This window comes from Lepisosteus oculatus, chromosome 3 (genome assembly GCF_040954835.1).
Source record: "Lepisosteus oculatus isolate fLepOcu1 chromosome 3, fLepOcu1.hap2, whole genome shotgun sequence".
Taxonomy (NCBI): Eukaryota; Metazoa; Chordata; class Actinopteri; order Semionotiformes; family Lepisosteidae; genus Lepisosteus; species Lepisosteus oculatus.
Window position 1 is genome coordinate 13,796,566 of NC_090698.1, and position 20,267 is coordinate 13,816,832.

Sequence of the window (20,267 nt, forward strand, 5' to 3'; positions counted from 1 at the left end):
AAAATTATTCGGCCCCCTTGCGTTAATACTTTGTAGAGCCACCTTTTGCTGCGATTACAGCTGCAAGTCGCTTGGGGTATGTCTCTATCAGTTTTGCACATCGAGAGACTGAAATTCTTGCCCATTCTTCCTTGCAAAACAGCTCGAGCTCAGTGAGGTTGGATGGAGAGCGTTTGTGAACAGCAGTTTTCAGCTCTTTCCACAGATTCTCGATTGGATCAGGTCTGGACTTTGACTTGGCCATTCAAACACCTGGATACGTTTATTTGTGAACCATTCCTTTGTAGATTTTGCTGTATGTTTGGGATCATTGTCTTGTTGGAAGATAAATCTCCGTCCCAGTTTCAGGTCTTTTGCAGACTCCAACAGGTTTTCATCCAGAATGGTCCTGTATTTGGCTGCATCCATCTTCCCCTCAATTTTAACCATCTTCCCTGTCCCTGCTGAAGAAAAGCAGGCCCAAACCATGATGCTGCCACCACCATGTTTGACAGTGGGGATGGTGTGTTGAGGGTGATGAGCTGTGTTGCTTTTACGCCAAACATATCGTTTTGCATTGTGGCCAAAAAGTTCGATTTTGGTTTCATCTGACCAGAGCACCTTCTTCCACATGTTTGGGGTGTCTCCCAGGTGGCTTGTGGCAAACTTTAGACGAGACTTTTTATGGATATCTTTGAGAAATGGCTTTCTTCTTGCCACTCTTCCATAAAGGCCAGATTTGTGCAGTGTAAGACTGATTGTTGTCCTATGGACAGACTCTCCCACCTCAGCTGTAGTTCTCTGCAGTTCATCCAGAGTGATCATGGGCCTCTTGGCTGCATCTCTGATCAGTCTTCTCCTTGTCTGAGCTGAAAGTTTAGAGGGACGGCCAGGTCTTGGTAGATTTGCAGTGGTCTGATACTCCTTCCATTTCAAGATGATCGCTTGCACAGTGCTCCTTGGGATGTTTGAAGCTTGGGAAATCTTTTTGTATCCAAATCCGGCTTTAAACTTCTCCACAACAGTATTACGGACCTGCCTGGTGTGTTCCTTGGTCTTCATGATGCTCTCTGCGCTTTCAACAGAACCTTGAGACTATCACAGAGCAGGTGCATTTATACAGAGACTTGATTACACACAGGTGGATTCTATTTATCACCATCAGTCATTTAGGACAACATTGGATCATTCAGAGATCCTCGCTGAACTTCTGGAGTGAGTTTGCTGCACTGAAAGTAAAGGGGCCGAATAATTTTGCACGCCCCACTTTTCATTTTTTTATTAGTTAAAAAAGTTTCAAAAATCCAATAGATTTCGTTAAACTTCACAATTGTGTCCCACTTGTTGGTGATTCTTCACATAAAATAAAAAATTTATATCTTTATGTTTGAAGCCTGAAATGTGGCAAAAGGTTGAAAAGTTCAAGGGGGCCGAATACTTTCCCAAGGCACTGTAAGCATGCAGCAGCATTGTCAGAAATAAGAACAGACAACACAAAATAAAAGAACCTATTGCATTAGAAACATCAAATGATTCTTTTCAATAAACTGTAACATTTTACCATCTGTTCTCCAAGCAATACTTTAGTTTAAACTCAGGCAGACATTACACACACTGACATACCGCACAGACAAAGCAGGTGTCATGCCAAGTGTAGCCCAAGGCTTCCAGAAACTTGTCCCCAGCCTCAATGGGGAAGTCACAACCATGACAGCTCGTACCAAACAGATTGTAATAGTCTGTGAAAAAAACAAGAGCAAACAGTTGGGCAGTTTACTTATTGGTCTGTAGCTAAGAGCCTAGTGAAGCAGGACCAAGAAAATGCTCCTCCTCCTGTTTCAGCCTACCTCAGGTACTGCACCAATTGGACGATTAATGAGCTTGTTCAAAGAGAGTCCTGCATCAGATGTAGCTGAATGGGCATACTTCAATACAGAGATTAAACTATTCAATAATTATGTCTGTTTTGATTTGCCAGAACTGCTAACAAGTTCAAAATCTGACAACTCAGCAACACTATAATGTATCTTCTGAGATCAATATGTTTTTATGTGCATGGATGGTTCAAAATTGTATCCAAGAATGAAAAACGAAAATGGAAGGCAATTAAAACAAACAGGAAGTTTTCAACTTTACTGAGTAACATTTAATTTAGGAGAACTTTAATATTAGGGAATTCTGTACATACTGTACATATTTAATGCAGGTCAGAATAGATTTCTTTGAATTTACATTTTCTTTTCCCCCATGTCCACTGGACAACCTACAGTATACAAGTGCTATTTTCTTATAATTATTATGTAACCTACTGCTATTCTGTCCAGTGTTTGATTTTTAGGTGCCCTGTTGTGTGTTTGGCACCTCACAAAAGAGAAATGTAGCCTCACGATCCCCTGTCCTGTTTCTTTAGGAGTCTCGGGAGCAGCAGTTTTTACCTCTGTCACAGTAGGGCTCGCCATCTTCCAGGTGGAAGACGTTGTTGCGGATGGGCTGCTGACATGCAGCGCACAGGAAGCAGTAGACATGCCAGGTCTGCTTCAGGGCATTGATAATCTCCTGTGGGACAAAGCAACGACAGCACACTGTTTACTCATCTCTGTTCCACAAGAAAGCTACATTCCATTATTACAAAACCATCACTGGTTCAAGAGATCAGCATTCAGGTTAACCCTTGGGTCACAGCAATTTACATCCTTTATGAAGCAGATCAGTTAATTGAGAATACGTTCTCATTTACAAATGAGACTGGGAGACAGATTCATTTAGTCATTTACTGGAGCAGTTTAAGTACAGTACAATAGAAAAATGAAGATGAAATGCATTTAAATGCTGATAACAAGAAGTGTTATACAAAAATGGGGCAAGACTCCCTTATTCTTGGATAAAACATCTAACAGAAAGCAAATTAAATACGACAGAAGGGCTCCTTACTTTTGAAAAAATTAACTAGGCAGACATCATCATTGTGGTTGAGATCCACAAAAAATCCACATACTGTACAAATCACTATTTAAAAATGCTGATTTGTGTAAAAAAGCAGAGATTTTATGTAATTGTTATACTGTAGCTACCGATGTCAAAGTAAGCTCTTCATCTATAAGAAACAATTACACAAAAATGAGTCTCACTTAAGCATGTGTTTGTCTGTAGCTCAAATTCTAAAACATAAGTGAGGGCAAAAATACCACAACCTCCCTACCACTAACCAAGCTGCAATAAAATTATGAAATTAGTTTTAGAATTACATTTTGTTCTTTTGCCATCAGTGAACTGGGAACATAAATATCCTACACTGTTGCAAATACTGGCAACAGCTATAGACCAACAGTTACAAAAAGCTTCAAGGAATACCAGAAATAGACTACAAGCAAGTTTGTCATAATTCATTAATAGAACTATGTGTTATTGTTTCTATGTTTTCTGTACAACACAGCAACCTTCCAGACAGCTGGGATGATTTTACAAACTATTCCAGCTCTCTTAAACAAATCATTTGAGGGTCCATCTGAAATGTCTGCAGGAACACAAACCTTTAACCAGCTGGGTTTAATTTCAGCCTGGTTTGCTGGCCACTTCACTGAGCAGGGCTGAGATCTGCAGGGTGTTGTCTTTGCTATAAAGAGACCTGGCTGTCACAGGGGATTGAAGGAGTACAATCCACTGTATTCACACTTGTAATATACTCCTTCTCCTCCATGAGCTCTTTTTCCATTGCCTGCTTCTCTTTTCCACAAAAATACCAAAAGGTAATGGCTAGATGCTTGTCATTACCTTGTCTGAGCTCTAATTACATTACTTAAGGCAGGTAATTGCAACACATTACAGATATTTAGTAATCTGATTACTAGTACTTAATCTGTTACATCCCAACACTGCATGGGGGTAAATTGTGTATATATGGCCCTTCACTGCGGTTTTGAAAAACATAAAATATATAAATATATTTACCATAAAAAAGTAGCCAAAGAATTTTGTGATAATTTCAGTCTCAAATGCCCTGTTCCTTCTTAAAATATATATTCCCATCATTTATTGACCTTAAAAAAAATTCTCCACCACCCATTGCCATAAATCAAGTTAACCGGCTTCTCAAAACTGCAAATTAATACTGCAGAGATTCTGAGAGGAACATTTGCTTTGTGAAAATCCATCAAGAAATTTTGTGTAGTTAGTAATAATAATAATAATAATAATAATAATAATTGCTTACACTTATATAGTGCTTTTCTGGACACTCCACTCAAAGCGCTTTACAGGTAATGGGGACTCCCCTCTACCACCACCACCAGTGTGCAGCATCCACCTGGATGATGCGACAGCAGCCATAGTGTGCCAGAACGCTCACCACACATCAGCTATCAGTGGTGAGGAGAGCAGAGTAATGAAGCCAATTCATAGAGGGGGATTATTAGGAGGCCATGATTGGTAAGGGCCAATGGGAAATTTGGCCAGGACGCCGGGGTTACACCCCTATTCTTTACGAGAAACGCCCTAGGATTTTTAATGACCACAGAGAGTCAGGACCTTGGTTTTACGTCTCATCCAAAGGACGGCGCCTGTTTACAGTATAGTCAGTACAATACGTCCCCGTCACTATACTGGGGCATTAGGACCCACATGGACCGCAGGGTGAGTGCCCCTGGCTGGCCCCACTAACACCTCTTCCAGCATTTTCCCAAGAGGTCTACAATCCAGGTACTGACCAGGCTCACACCTGCTTAGCTTCAGTGGGTTGCCAGTTGTGAGTTGCAGAGTGATATGGCTGCTGCTAGTACTCAGAGATACTCCAGAAGTTGACTGTATAACTTTGCATACAACATTGCATCTTTACAGGAATAATGCACAATTTTAAGTGCTCGGCTGTACAGGGCACAAGCAGCACAGTAACCATTTTGGCATCTGTTGGCTCTTACCTACCACCATTCCGAACTGTGGCTGCTGACCTCTTAACAGCCCCAGGAGAACAAGCCTGCCTTAATCATCATGTGTTGGTCAGCTTCAAACAGCTCTCTAGTGCTAATTCTGACACATCTGACTATCACTCCCGTCCCTCGAAAGCCACATGATTAAGATTAGATGCACATACTTATTCCACACAGCTGGGCAGTGAGAAAAGGGGATTACAATGATATACAGTATACCATCGCCTAGTTAATTAATATGACAGTGTGTCCTCACTGAAGGCTCCAGCTTTCTCATAATGAATGTCTGCACCTCTTTCTAAACAAAAAAAGTTACATTATACCATCAACAGAGTTTTGATATCAATACCATGATAGAGTTTTCATAGAAAACTGAGATTCTTTTAAATCTATGTAACAAGTTCAAAAGTCGATTTCCTGTAAGTCTAGTTCTGAAGGCTGGAATGTGTCTGTATTTTACCCATAGAGATCAGGAGCTATACCAAGGGCTTTTTTATGGCACTTGTCTTTTATTTTATGTAGGTTCCTATGACAAGACCTCATTTCTGTCTTGAAAGTTTGTTTACTACAGCATATAGGCTTGTTTATGTCCTTTTGACCACACAGGTTTATTTACTACAAGTCCATGTTCAAGAGCGATTTTGAATTCACAGTACAGTACATTACTGCCCTTAAGAACTCAAAGAGCTTTTGGTGTGACAGTAATCCCTGGAAACAGGATCACATTCTGTGGCAACATGCAGCACGTTCACTGCTGTCTTCAGGACTCACCCCAAGAATCTTTCGCTGACAGCGGCCACAGGTAGGAGCGAAGAACTGCTCATAGCAGTGCTCACAGTACACAGACCCCTTCTCTTCCACAAAGCCGATTTCGGCCAGGGAGGTCTTGCAGTGAGCACAGTTAAACTCCTCTGGGTGCCAGGCCTTGCCCAAAGCAAGCAGGAATGGACCTCTAAAAGCAAAAGAGAGATAATAAGAGGACTAATGTTCAACACTGTGTGTGGGCTAACTGCATGGGCACATCTAGGGTGTTTAAATCTGACCCTCTGAAGTTCATGGGCAAAACAATATTAGCCAATCTGATTCATTTGACAGAAATAATTAAATAACCAAACAGCATATCAATAGTTATTAGAACAAAAATGCCAAAAAATGAGGTGTGTTGTTGTTTCAAGTTACTAAACAGTTTAACACACCGTGATACAGTACATCAGAAACTTGAATACAACAATACTTGCAGTGTGAAAATGGAGAAATTTGTGCCAGGATGTCCTAAAAGAACTCCAAACCTATTGCACATCTGTACATTCCTCATACAACACAATAAAGCAAAGAGACAATGGAATGAGAACAGCTGTTTTGAGGTGGTTAACACTGGCTCTGTGTTCCTGCTGGACAGCACAAGTTCATTACATACTGCACAGCAGCCCTTGTTATCTGTTGAACAGTGTCCAGTGCAAAAGCTCACATTCAAAATGTACAGTTAGAGACCCAGATCTGACAGAGTTGTATGGTTCAGCACCTTAAACAACTGCTTAAGTTGCAAACTGGTACAGAGCTGCAAGAGAGAGATGAATACAAAAATGGAATATGTGTATGCCTCAGAAATATATGTTTGAATTATAAACTCCTTTGTTTGTCTGAGACAATGTCACAAAACTTTATACAGTAAACAATAATTTACCAGTTTTCAGTTCTTGGATCAGTAGCATTGAACTGAGTTTTGTCTGTCCTGGGAGTTAAAATGCAGGTCTGTGTTAGGTTTTTGCACCTTATTTCAGATTAATTTCCAACAGGCTAAAAATACATCTTTTTTTAACAGTGTTACAGTTACATAACTGTAATGCACTGTTTACATACTAATCCCCAAGGATGAATACCTGCTTTATTGAAGTTTCTAATTTGGTATGAATCATTTCACACCATATATGTGATTATTATAAAAACAAATTACAGACTGCATTTTATTTATCATACCAAAACAACTGTTTAAGTATTGAGTCTAAATGTTTGAAAGTGGAAAAAATGTTGAAAAAGAAACCACATTTTAGGGAGTTTTTAACTAAACCATGAGTACTATAATCACATTCTCTTATAAAACTACTAAGACTAGGCTGAGAGAGAAGTAAAGAGGATGGATCTTGAACCAGGCTGGAATTACTGCTACAGTACATCTGTAAGTGTGTCAGGGCCGTGAATGGGCTGCCCTAACCTGATACTCTCCTTTAACCTCCGTACCAGCACCTATTGACAGCCCTGCCTTTCAGCCAGGCTGGGACCAAACAATACCAGTCCTAATGTACAACAAAGTGCTCTCTTCTCTTCATGTCAGCAGGGTGATGGGATGGTGTTGATGTCACAGAAGGAGGGAAAGAGTGATGGTTCCCTGATGCTGCAGGGACTCAGGGCTTTTCTCAGGGAAATGTGGACCTGAAGCCCACGCACCTGGCTCACGAACAGCTTCAGACCTCTTGAAACGCACTGACTTGTCAGCTGGGGGTTTCGGTAACCATTTAATCAGACTGATAGGACTGGACTGACAGCTCCACCCTGCCATTGCTCACTAACTGAAGTTCCACGCAATCTAAGGTCTTCAGCTACACCACTTGCAAGAAGCATATTTGCTTGAATGTACAGCATCCATAAAATGGCCCTAGTCATTTTGCTGTATGTAAACAATCATAAACTCTGCATATACAACTGAAATGCTGAAGAGCACCTTGACAGGTGAACTGAGTTTCAATAAAAGATTGTTCTTTGGTACAGTATTTTTGTGAAATTTAACGATGCATTTTTCCTGTGCTGTTGAAAGTAAAGGTTCACTGAGAATCATTTTGGTGATCTGTAGATGTTTTTTTTATTTTAATGTATTTTTGGAATTGGTATGGAGTAGGTAGAGCTCAGCTAGACATAGCTGTCTCATCAATTGATTTTTAAGGAGATTTTCCAAATTTATACAAATGGGCTCAATGTGCTTTGATATTTTTTTTGGCATAGGGCTCTGCAATGTATGTATGTATCTAATGTTTTAAATAATCTCAGCTGCACCTTATCGACATAATGAGTTTATGGGTTTTCTTTATTGAAGTTACTTTTATTATCTTATTTCTCACAGTTCACTTCCATCTCTCACATTTGTTGGAATCTTTTGCTGAAATACTCTACTGATTCTGCAGTAGGCTGACAGTATCCAGCCAGGTTGCAGCTGACTGTGCTGTCTGAGACTTAAGACTGGCACTGCAGGCCACAGCAGAAAAGCTCAGTGAGCTCTGGGAGCCAGTTCTATCCTGCAGCGAGGTCGTTACAGACAATGGATATTACGATGTAGGTTACAAATAGGATGATTAGCTTAAGTGGAAAACAACAGGAAAATGTTTCATCCAGACAATGATATTTTAAACTCCAGTGACACTGACACCTTTTGGCAGGGCCAGAGCCTGTTATTCTATACAGCAGACACTGGTAAGTTATCCTGCCCTGTATTTTGGCTGTAAAAGATGTGTACAATGGAGGGCCATTTGATCCCACTCTTAGCTACCTTCCAATAACGGCTTCACTGAGGGCATGAACTGTAATTATGTTAAGAGAGAATCAAACTGTGACGTCTTTCTTTTCCTGCGACAGGGATGTCATTTCAAATTAATTAGCTTTTAACTCTCTTTGCAAATTAAATGATAAACTATACCATTAAGAGCAAAAGTGTATAATCCTTATCAGATCCTTCTGATCAGTGACTTAAAAAAAATGCTTAGAAGAAAGATTAGATATTCATTAGGTATGCTCAGAGCTACAGCTCTGAGTAACTTGCACTTCAAAGGGTTGAAATACTAAAAAATGTAAACTGAGTAATGCTGTTTTAAACAGCAGTGTAGCCTTTCATTAGGATATGTTTTTTTTTATTTCTAATCAATCCAAAATCCCATAATGAAATATTTTAACATAGTAATATTTATATCGTATTCACTCAAGACTGTGCCAAAAGCTTTCTTCTTATACTCAAAGAGAACATCAGGTACTGGGTTTGTCATCACTGCAATGTTAAAGCCTGGGCTATGCACTCCTGCAGCAGGACATCTAGGCTTAACAAAACCCAGATGCTCCAGACTCTCTGGATCCAGACTGAAGAGCAGCAGAGGACCATGCTAGGAGCACCACGGACTCATGGGAAACCAGCAGCACGATACTCACCTGATGACCATGTTGCAGTGCCCACACATGGGGGTCCGCTTTCCTGCTGGGATGTGCTCAGCCCTCTGCACCAGGGTGTCCTCATCTGTGGGGTGAGGCTGGGGGGCAGAACAGACGGCTGCCGGGGCCACTGGAGCCTTGGGGGTGCTGTTGGTCATGTGCCCAAATGCTGGGGCCACATGGCCAGTATTTGGAGTGGCCTTAGGGAAGCTTGATGCTACAGAAAAGGAGCATAGAGGATAAAACATGACTTAAAAAAAAAATTAATCCAAAATCACAGAGGCGCTTCCTACTCTCAATAACAACTTATTTTTATCTTATGATAGCTTTAATTTTAGCTTGAAAATGAGTAATTTGATTTGGAAAACAGAAAGGATCACTTCTGCTTTCTGTGTTGCACTTTGAAATACAAACTACTTTCACTTATTATCAGAACTTTCACTCACTATTAGACGTTCGGGTTGTTTGCTTCAGTAAATTTCAGTTTCTCATGTCTTTTATTCAATGCAAAAAGTCCTTAAAATGCAATTTTTCTCCTGTTAAGGAGTGAAGGGTCTGAGAAAGACGTAAACACCTGCACTTCAATCGTCCCACCCAAGAGCAGCAGCCAGTACAGCCTTGGCACTGTGACAGCCGTGGAACCATCATCTGATGAGGAACCAGGGAACCAGTGAGAATGCAGGCAGGGTGTGAAGATGAATTAGGTTTTGTTAAATTACCTCTCACTTTAACAGCCAGTTTTTGTGAATAATACAGAATAATCAATAATGGTCCACATGGTCATTCTGGACTTTCCCCGTGGTCTTATAAGGCACTATTCTCTCTATAGATGTGCACCATAATGTCTCATACAGCTGCATGCTTTACTATATTTTGACCATGTCAGCTTCTGAGTCACCCTGCAGTAATCAGATCCAACTATGACATACCATTGTAAATGTCTGTAAGGACAGGGCTAGGGTTTTAGTAGAGATGAGGGGATACGTCTCGAGTTTTGAGTACTAGCAGCAGCCATATCACCCTGCAACTCACAGCTGGCAACCCACTGAAGCTAAGCAGGTGTGAGCCTGGTCAGTACCTGGATGGGAGACCTCCTGGGAAACACTGAGGTTGCTGCTGGAAGAGGTGTTAGTGGGGCCAGCAGGAGGTGTTAACCCTGTGCCCCAGTATAGTGACAGGGGACATGATACTGTAAGAAGGCGCCGTCCTTCGGATGAGAATTAAAATCAAGGTCCTGACTCATTAAAAATAATTAAATATCCCAGGGTGTTTCTCGAAAATGGTAGGGGTGTAACCCCGGCGTCCTGGCCAAATTTCCCACTGGCCTCTGCCAATCATGGTCTCCTAATAATCTCCAGTGAATGAAGCTATGTGTTTAAGGATCACGTAAGAGCAATGTCATTATGTCAAAGTGGACTCTGGAGTCCGTGCCCCATCATTCTGCTTTACTACACTTTCCTCTGTGAAGATTCTGGAATATTTGAAAGCCCTTCATTTACTTTATATTTAACCGCCTTACTTCCTGCATCATCATTCACGATTTTGAAGCAAATATTTGATGGGGTTTGGGTTCCACAATCCATTGGCTCACAGGTTAGTCAGCCTCATGGATATATGTATGTTTGCATCAGGTCTGAAGAAGTCAGCGCACTTGTGCAGCACCTGCACCAGCAGCAGTTCGCCGGCCTCTAGACAATGCACGAGAAGCAGTGAAAGCAATATTTTTGGACTGATTGAATTAATCAAACATTCCTTGGACATGACACAGAGACAACTTCTAACGTGCAGAAACTTCATTTCCTTTCACAAGTATTCTTTCATTTGAGTTGCATTTAACAGATGCTGCTTAATTTCAGTGCTTCTGAATTTCCAAGCATGCTGTACACGACAGGCTTGTTAAGAGGATGAAATGCTAAGGGACACATCTTTCCCCTGTCCACTGTCAGAAAGATGCATGTTCCTGGTCAGGGTGGCAGCAGCCTGTCTCGGAAGCTCAGGGATTTGTGAAGAATCCGGAACACCCAGAGAGGACACGCAAGCATGGGGAGCTTGCAAACCCGACCCAGACGACGCCCTCATGTAAAACCCAGGACCCAGGAGCCATGAGGCTGTGTCACTGACAAACACTCTTCCCTAAAATAACTAATCTAATCCCAGAATTCCCACACCTGCCAGAATCCAAACAGCTTCCAAACCTGCTGGGGGAAGGGGGGAGGAACACAATAGAGCTGCAGCCCATTATGTGATCTCCTGTCACAGCCTGGGAGTCAGCCTCTCGAATACTATGTTTTTGTTCTAAATGTCTGTACACGTCTTACTAATTGTCACTTCTTTGGCAACACTGTAATTCATTGGTCCTGCCAAAAATGCTTGTTTAAATTGAAAAGCATAATAATTAGCTGTTAGAAAATATACAACACAGTCAAACAGACTTTGTGAAATCCACACCAAAAATAAGCAAAGGGCAGAAAATGAGAGGAAACCTTTCCACTCATTTGGCTCCTACACATTTTTCCTTCTCCAATCTCCATGTTTTCATCATTAAGCCATCCACTGACAAACTAGCAGAAGGCATTTTTTTCCTAAACCTCCAGGCCTATCCTTCTTCAAATATACAGCAACTGGTAATCTGGTTTCAAATACAGCATGCCAACACTCACTGTACACACTGTACTTACACAAACCTTTATTTATGTGTTTTTACTAAAACAATTTTCACATTTTTCCCCAAGAGAAGCTATTTGGCCCACAATGCCATAAAAGCTGGTGAGACTGCCGGGAATGGAGCGTGTGCAACTGTGATCTATAGCCCTTCCCTACAAGCCATAAGCACCTCGCAGGCTGCCCAACAAGTGCCTTGGAAGGCTAACCTCAGCCATTGAGCGCTAAACCTGCAGGCTACGAGCTGTGTGCCACCTGGTGCCGTGTGGGCCTTCCAAAGAAGCCCTCCTTTGTTGCCTTGGGTTACTGGGCAGCTGTACCCATAATAAACTGCATCTGCGGTGCTGTGTCAGCGTCCAGCTCTTTAGGGTTCTCCCGAGGCCCCACTTATACTGTTAGGAAAACACTGTTCGTTTCACCAGACTCTCCTCCTCGTCTATACGACAGCTAGTCTCAGACAACAGGGCCAATCTGGCAGGGGCAAGGCAACAGCCACAAATCTCAATTATAAGACCACAAAGGTCTTTTAAAAAATATTTATCTTAAAGCATTGCCCATACTTATGCCAGAAAAACTAAGGTGGGCCTAACGTATGAGTTTTTTTTTTGCATTTTAAAAGTATATCTTGTATGTTTCTTTGGAGAAAGGCTGCATTTTTAAAGCTAGGATTCTGGAGAGTTGAACAGCCACAAAATATTTCACAACCTGTTGGTTAAGGAATGGAAAAAATAACTTTCCATCATTAGTTTGCTTTTTACTATTACAGCTTTACGATCAGAAATCCCGCTACACAAAGTCTTCATCTTCAGGACAAAAGAGACATGCTCTTCACATGCCAAGTACTGAAACTGGCTAATTAAAAGCCATAAAAATAATGCAACAGTCTTGGTGTGAAAGCATGCAAGTGCACTCAACAGAAATCCCAAGCCACGTTCCTCAAATCAATCTGCAATCAAAGGACAAGAAACTGCACACAAGGCCAGCAGGTACAGGATATCAATCAATTTTCGAAATTCAGTGGTATCTTCACTTCATGCAAGTAAATAATTACAATATATAATTACAAAACAGTACTTCAAACATGTACAAAAATCTGCAACACACATCTGCTAACAAAAGCAGACTGAAGAACATACGAAGGCTTGTGTACTGAGGTGGAAATGACCAAGCAAACCAGTGATATTTCTTGAGATTGGAAGTGCTCCGCACTGCTGGCTACAACAAACTGAATCTTGCGTCACACAACTGGAGGGCACAACCTGCAACGGATCCCTGTAATACAACCCCCTCTGTTTTCCCTCAGTACACAGCTCAGCGGGCCGTTCAGTACTTAATAAGATACAAATGGGCAGCTCGTTCCACTGCTCTCCTCTACACAGACAAGGAACAATAAGGAGAGCCTTTGCAGAAGCTACTCGTAAGAAAACACTCTTCAAATGCAATAATACAATACAATAACAGTTTTTTTTTTCACTAGTAGTAAAAACTAATTTATTGTACATTGGACAATTGCGTGGAAAAAGAATCATTTTCCAGGTCAAGTCTGAGCTTGAATCCCAGAATTTTCTTTGTTCTTCCAATAATATTTTCTAAGAATACGGTGCAACTACTTTTTTAATTCCACATTAGAATATATAACACCATTTACAGAGCTCCCACAGAGGCTCAAGGATATTTCAAGAGTTTTCCAGGATATAGTCCCAGGTACAGCATTCTTCAGAAACATCAGACCTCATAACAAATTAATACACTTTTCACTTTTCAGTCCATCTTCTTCTCTTCCTCCTTCTTCTGATAACTGGCATTTTACAGCACATTTCATTCAAAATGATCTCAAAGCTCTTCACATACAAGAGGGCATGCACTTTTTCTACCAGTGAAGTGAAAAACCATCTTGGTTAATGCAAGGCATCTACAGTATTATACTGTACATCAACAGACCCTCTACACAGCAGAAATTGCAGAAATTCACAATACGAAATTGCTTCATCCCTGTACTGACCAGGTTTTCAGCCTCTCAGATTTGACAAGATCAGATGAAAAGATCAGTGTTTAAATCTAGTAATTTTTGTGCATCTCAAACAAACTTTGAAAAGTGGAAAAGTCTACATTTGGGTAGCTCTGGTCTGTCTGGTGGTATGGAAGTGAAGCTTAATACCAGAAATATTAATTGCAAACATAGTTCATGTTTTTAATACTCAATTTCTCAATGACATTTATTGTACGTGTAAAGGTTTTTATAAACATGAAACAGAACAATTTCACATAATAGAAAAAACAATCTCTGAAAGTAATTTGTAAGTATAATTTTTATCCTTTTTTCAAGGCCTGGAAACAAGATTTTCATTTTTTTTCCAGGATGCACTGGACATCTGATTCTGATGCAAGAGGTCTGATAAAATATCTAACATGTCATCAGGGTAAAATAATCAATCGGCTTCTTGTATGAATGCAGAACTGACAGGACAATCACTGGCAGAGAGAATGTATTGTGCAAGACTTCTCTGACCTGACGCCTTAATATATCTGATTTTCACACATCTTCACATGAAAATATCCAAATTGCAAAGAAACTGTTCCAATATGAAAAACTTTAATTTTTAAGACAGTTTTTAATTATTTTAATTGAATTTCAAATCTGTTACTAATTACACCAATATTGTCAAAAATCAGGTGGTACAGAGGGGCAAAGTTATGAACAGAAACTATCAAACAAATTCTCAACTGAAGACTTATCTTAGTTCAGATGGGTTGTGCCCTCTAGACCAGGCATGACTGAAATCATTTAAAAAAAACTATGTTCACAGCTGAAATTTTGTTTAATTTGAAATTTTCACATATGGTGTTTAAGTAAACTCGGCAGTTTCTTGTCACAAATGGACAAAAAGAACAGTTACAGGACAACAGCCTGGTGAGGACTCCTGCAGCACTGCCCAGACTGAATCACACATTGTGCAGACCTAGTTTGTGCTGCCACCAGCTGGCCGTTTATAAGAACTACAACCTGCTAAATACGGTCACTTACTGTAGGCCCCTTGTCCTGAAACAACTGCACGAGCATTACACAGTAAGCAGGGGAAATTAACTGCCAAAATTGGTGTATTCTAACACAACAAAAACTGAAATTGTAGTTTCCAGTAACTTTATCTTTTTCTTATGTGTAACTACAGTATTTATTTTAACCTGCAAAGGAAAAGGGACTGGTAGAGAGATGGAATAGGGATAATCTATAGATATAAAGTTAAATTCAGATACTGTATATTCCTTAATAATTTGTAAAATAATAAGGTCATACATCACATTTTCTTTCAATGTAAAATAGCAAAATTTGTAATAGTATGAGCGGATAATTATGCAAATTTCAACAGAACTGCAGTTAAAGTTGTTCCACTTATGGAAACTAGGCAAACTACAGAAAAAACACAACCTAAGCTACTGTAAATAAGACATAGAGAAGGATAATAAGAGCTGGCAGAAGGGAGAGAGTTTGTGAAATCAAGGGGATCTCAAATTCATCCGTTGACTGAGCACAGCAGCCGAAAGCTCGCAGCTCAGCCAACTGATTCACATGTTGTCCGGAGGTGATTAAAACAACATGTCAGAAACTGGAGAAAGCACTGTACCTCTGAAATCCCAGAAAATGAAAAACAGATGAACCTCTGGCAACAGGAGACGTCACACAGAATCAGCTCTGACCATCCCGAGCACCTCTATGAACTCACTTTCAGTGAAAGCTGTTTGGCCATGGACATCAGTCATGTTTAATTAGGGAAGTCCTCCCTTAATTTCAATTTGTGGGAATCTCTTTGGCCAGAAAGAAGATGGACAAAGTCTCGTTATTTCCCCCCTCTCTCTACATCTCTACAGATGTGTATATCTATACAATACCTATTACCTTACATATTAACATATGGACCAAGCTATACTAATCTTGCACATACTTTGTTAGGGATGATCGGATATGAAACACAGACCAGAGAGCACAAGTGGAAGCTACGTGGATATACAGTTTAATTCAAGAACATGAGGCTCCTCTTTATCCAAAGGCTTGTGGGAGTATGGGACAATCTACCCAGCCATGTAGCTGAAGCTGGTACTCTACTGTCTTTCAAGAAACAAGTTTCTTTCTTCTTTCTTTTAAAAAAATAGGTTAGATTGGCCAAAAGGCCTCCTCTCGTTTGCAACCTCTCTTATATTGTTTGGAACAAAGGGCTAAAGACTGAGTGAAAGCCTGGCACAGACCAGGGAGATGCTGTACCTGCTGCATGGCTGGTCTGCCAGCTTGTAGACTTGCCAGTGCCTGGGGCTGCTGAGGGTTTGAAGGCTGGCACAGAGCCCTGGCTGGAAGGCGGAGGTCTGGGGGCACTGCCTGGAGCCTTAGTCATGGTCTTCACAGCAGAGGTCACGTGAGAGCTGGGCTGGGCTGGTTCTGGTGCCTCACTGCAATGAAACACAAAAGCATAACACCCTGTTGGAGCCTGGACTGCACACCTGTATTTCACTGTCCACCCCCCTCCTGGACTGTCCACCCCCCTCCTGGACTGTATTGTTCTGTCCTTTAGCAGTAGAAGCCCACCACCACCACAGATGTGAAGCATCCCAACAGCCCTTCTCATTTTTCATTACCAATAACCCCCCCACTTTAAAATTTAAACATAGCAACTTCACATCCAAGAGGTCTTACTTACAGACATCTGTAAATGAGCAATTGATTAAGAACTGAAATCAGCACGTGTTTCAGCTTCAACAGAGTAGACAACTGACCTTCGTCTTCGAAAACAGGCAAGATTTCTTTCAGTATATATACTGTATATACAGTATGTGTACTTTATCTTTTCTGTCATCATGGATTGTTGAACTTATGTATTAAAAAAAACCCTGAAACTGCACAAAGAGCAGATCTTTCATCGTAATACACTTAACTTCTGAATTAAATGTATTAACTCCAGTTATAAGTGGTTGTACATACTTGCAATATGATACGTCTTTGACCCACATCATCCACTTTTTAAATACAAAGAAGGCCATTCCACAATATCACAGCCCTTTTGTTGATACCAGTGGATATTAATGGTCAATGCATTTAGACAAGAAGAGGTAAACTGTGCATTTACACAGTTCAGGTTACGGTAAAGGAAAACTTGTTTTAGACCTAAAAAACACCAAAGACTTCTGCAGTTTATCATTTTAAGCTTGTAGGACCTCCTTGAGTATCAGTTAACTTCACCTTGGACTGCAAGGGGATTGTTCCAGCAAACTGCCTCTTCAGTCAGTGCTGGAGGCAGTAAGATGAGCAAAGCTGATGCTGCTCAAACAGAGACTAAGGTTATACTATGGAGTCTGGCTGACTAACAAGTGATCTTTTATTCAGATGTGAATGGTGCCTTTCATGTGAAAAACAGAGTCAAGCAACAAGCAAGGGGCGTATTATATAGTGTTTGCCCACAGCGCGATTTTTCCACAGATAAATCTTCTGCTCAGGGCCTGTCACAGGTTCAGGGCTAAATCCACAGTGTGCACAGAGGGCAGCCTGTCCGCACTCCAGACACTAGATACAGCAACCAATAAAACTCACAGAGCATGTGGAAGCAAATGGCAAGAGCAGAGATACATTTTCTGTCATTTTCTGTGCAAAGGAAAAAATAAAACCACTGTATAGAATGAATGGAATGCTGCAGGTTTTCAACATTGGTACAGCCCAAACAGTGCTTTAACTACTGGATCATGAAAATACAATTTAACAGCTTGAAAGATATTCACAGTGTTCAGGAAAGCTTCACATCTGTACAGAACACCCTTACTAATATTATCAACAGGCACATTCATTGGAAAGTTAACTTTTTCAGTCTAACACTGATTAAAGAATTGATTAAAGAAGTGCACTGTCTCACCTGGACTGCACAGTGAGGCACTTGGCTGGGCCAAATCCCTTCTGCCCCTGGAATGTATTAAGTCCCTTTGTTTTCTCACACACAGAACAATTACATTGAATACACAACTTCAACAGTGATTGATATGGCGAATAAGCTGAGGCACATTTCCATTGAAGATCCACTGATATGGTCACCACAAATATGGGAGAAAGATCATATAGTGTCACCATAGACGCTGCCTATAGAAATTGATTAATTAAGCAAGTGATATTCTGAAGATAAAGAATAAAAGAAGAAAAAAGAGAAAATTAGAAACAAAGCAGAAAAACCTTACAGAGGCTTAAGGCAGAGTCTGGAGTCCTCATGTCTGAAGGCAAGCTGTGCCACAAGCTGACCATTACCCAGAATGCTCAGGGTGTGGATTTGTGGTAGAGCTAACATGGCCAAGTGTCTTCAGGAAGACAAAGCAGCCCCATCTGTAAGGACCCTTGACTTGAAACACAAAAAGTATTTCAGATGCTGGCCTTGTGCCAGTGTGTCTGCTTGGCATCAATGACAGATGATGCTTTTCTTCCATTCTTAAACTTGGAACTGCAACTCGGTAGTTTCTGTATCACAACCACTGTGCAGAAGAATGGAGCTGGGTTCATAAAAGACACACCAGCCAAACAGTGTGTGCTGCCTGTTTTCTGAGGCACTTGGAACATGCCAAGGAACTATTTCCAAATACATTTGAAAAGAGGTTAAATTTCTCATCCTCCTCTGTTTACATTGTCTTATGAGATTCTATGCAAGTCTCATCACATATAGTAAAATATTCAAAGCAGTCTCAGGTCTACTGTAATATAGATCATGCATTATTCAGCTTTCTGTAGATACTGTACGTATTTTAGACTTTCACAGAATAATTTTCTCCTATATCTTTGTTGCACCTCTGAGGTAGCAATCTAGTTTAAAAACATTGTTGAGATTGGATTAGATCATATTAAGCAAGATTTGAAGTGCAAACATCATAAGTAACATTTTGCTGTGAGAAAATAAGACTAGCTGGAGTGTGCAGCTAGCCTTTTGAAAAAACCTACATTTGGACCAGATTACATCAAAATTGGATCTGCCAGTTAATGGTGAATTACAAACCCAGCTCATCACTGTAGTTTTCCATTGGTAAGGAGCAAAAAATAACCCACCAAGCGAAAAAGACAACATGAAGTGCTGGGCTTGTATTTCACGAGCACTGAGAGAGTTTGTTTTCATCGAGAATCGGGGCTCAGATAAAGGGAGCCACCTCTCCTCCAGAGAAAGCCAGAGGGGACCCAGACAATTTCATAGTACTGCCGCATGTCTCTGCTGGCGTCCACCACAGAGGTCTGGGACAGTTTGCTATGGTTACTTTTGCTGTAGTAACAGAAAGGGAGCTTAGCGTGAGACGGTGCACTTGTGCTCCTGGTCTCTGGCCAGCAGAGCTGGTTTCCAGCTGCTCTCCTGTGACAGAGCTCCTTATTCAACGACTTCAAATCAGCCACCGCCAGCTCACCGTCCGCGCTTCCAGCCATGAGAAAGCTTTCAAAACAAACAAAAAATGACTACTGTGCCACAATTTTTTAAGCCTGAGGCTTAAGACGTTGGCAAAAGCCAAAATGCCTGAAAGCCTCAGAGAAACCAAGGCAACCTCAGGTTGACTTAAATTTATGAGAGACAATTCAGGAATAATTCTGGTTTCTCTCGCTTGTATTCCCTCAAGTGCAGCATTGTATGCTTTGTAGTGTGGTGACCAATACTGAATGCCATATTGCAAGAGAGATCTAATTAAGGCAATGTGTAATGTTCTGTTTAGGTGGCCAGTCCATTAACACCATTACACAGGGCTATTCTCATCCAGATCACATTCCGTAAGACAAAGTTTTGTTTTTAAAAAAAATCAAACAACAAGAAGGACATTTAATGTTATTTTACAGCAGCCAGTGATCTCTTCAGTTTTCTTTCATTCCATTTCATCCTAATATACACTTATTAGTGAGAAAGAAAAAGCTCACACAGGTAACATTTCTGCAGCTGGGGAATTAGAGTCCTGAAACCTCAGATGTTTTAACAATTCCACATTTGGAGAAAAAGTGCCCAGAGACCATGGCTGCCAAAGCAGACACAACAACTCAACATTAAATCTGTATATTATACTACACAAGTACAACGAACAGGGTGAAAGTTAAAAAGGTAAAGACACTCAGTCCAGTGCAGACAGGAGCAGCAGGCCTTTCCCTTCCAGCATTTCACAGAGAAGCACAAAAAGACACACAGGATCAGTAAGAGCAGAAATAATTACCTAGAAGACAAAGGGCTGGCAGAAAGGCTCACAGTGGAGAGAGGTGGGAGAGTCAGGGCAGCAGAGACTGACTGATGCCAGGAGACACTTAGAGAAAGAAAAACAGTAAAGAGCAGGAAAGCAAGACAAGTGACATTTGCAACAGAACTGGTACAGTATGCTGGTTAAATAATAAAGGATTATGCATATGGTACATATACACAGCAATGGCCATCAATATTCACAGGACCATTAATATGTAAAAATAACAAGTAACATACAGTAACCTTTTTAGTAGTCCCTCTCTCTATTTAGGACCCCCCACCAGGAATTTCATTAATAAAG

The 20,267-nt window shown here is 40.8% G+C and overlaps 1 protein-coding gene across 13 annotated transcripts in view; it reads right to left on the reverse strand.

Annotated features, from left to right (window-relative positions):
- Window positions 1-20,267, reverse strand: part of pdlim5a (PDZ and LIM domain 5a) — a 128,502-nt gene that overhangs the window by 5,034 nt on the left and 103,201 nt on the right. For 12 of the 13 annotated variants that reach the window (XM_069186904.1, XM_069186894.1, XM_069186899.1 and 9 more), the window contains 6 exons: window positions 19,944-20,030; window positions 16,009-16,190; window positions 9,090-9,306; window positions 5,673-5,853; window positions 2,415-2,535; window positions 1,603-1,718 (listed from right to left, as the gene is read on the reverse strand). In XM_069186904.1, the coding sequence (XP_069043005.1) occupies window positions 1,603-1,718; window positions 2,415-2,535; window positions 5,673-5,853; window positions 9,090-9,306; window positions 16,009-16,190; window positions 19,944-20,030 (904 nt within the window). The remainder of the gene's footprint in view (window positions 1-1,602; window positions 1,719-2,414; window positions 2,536-5,672; window positions 5,854-9,089; window positions 9,307-16,008; window positions 16,191-19,943; window positions 20,031-20,267) is intronic. The other variant, XM_069186898.1, reaches the window with a different exon arrangement.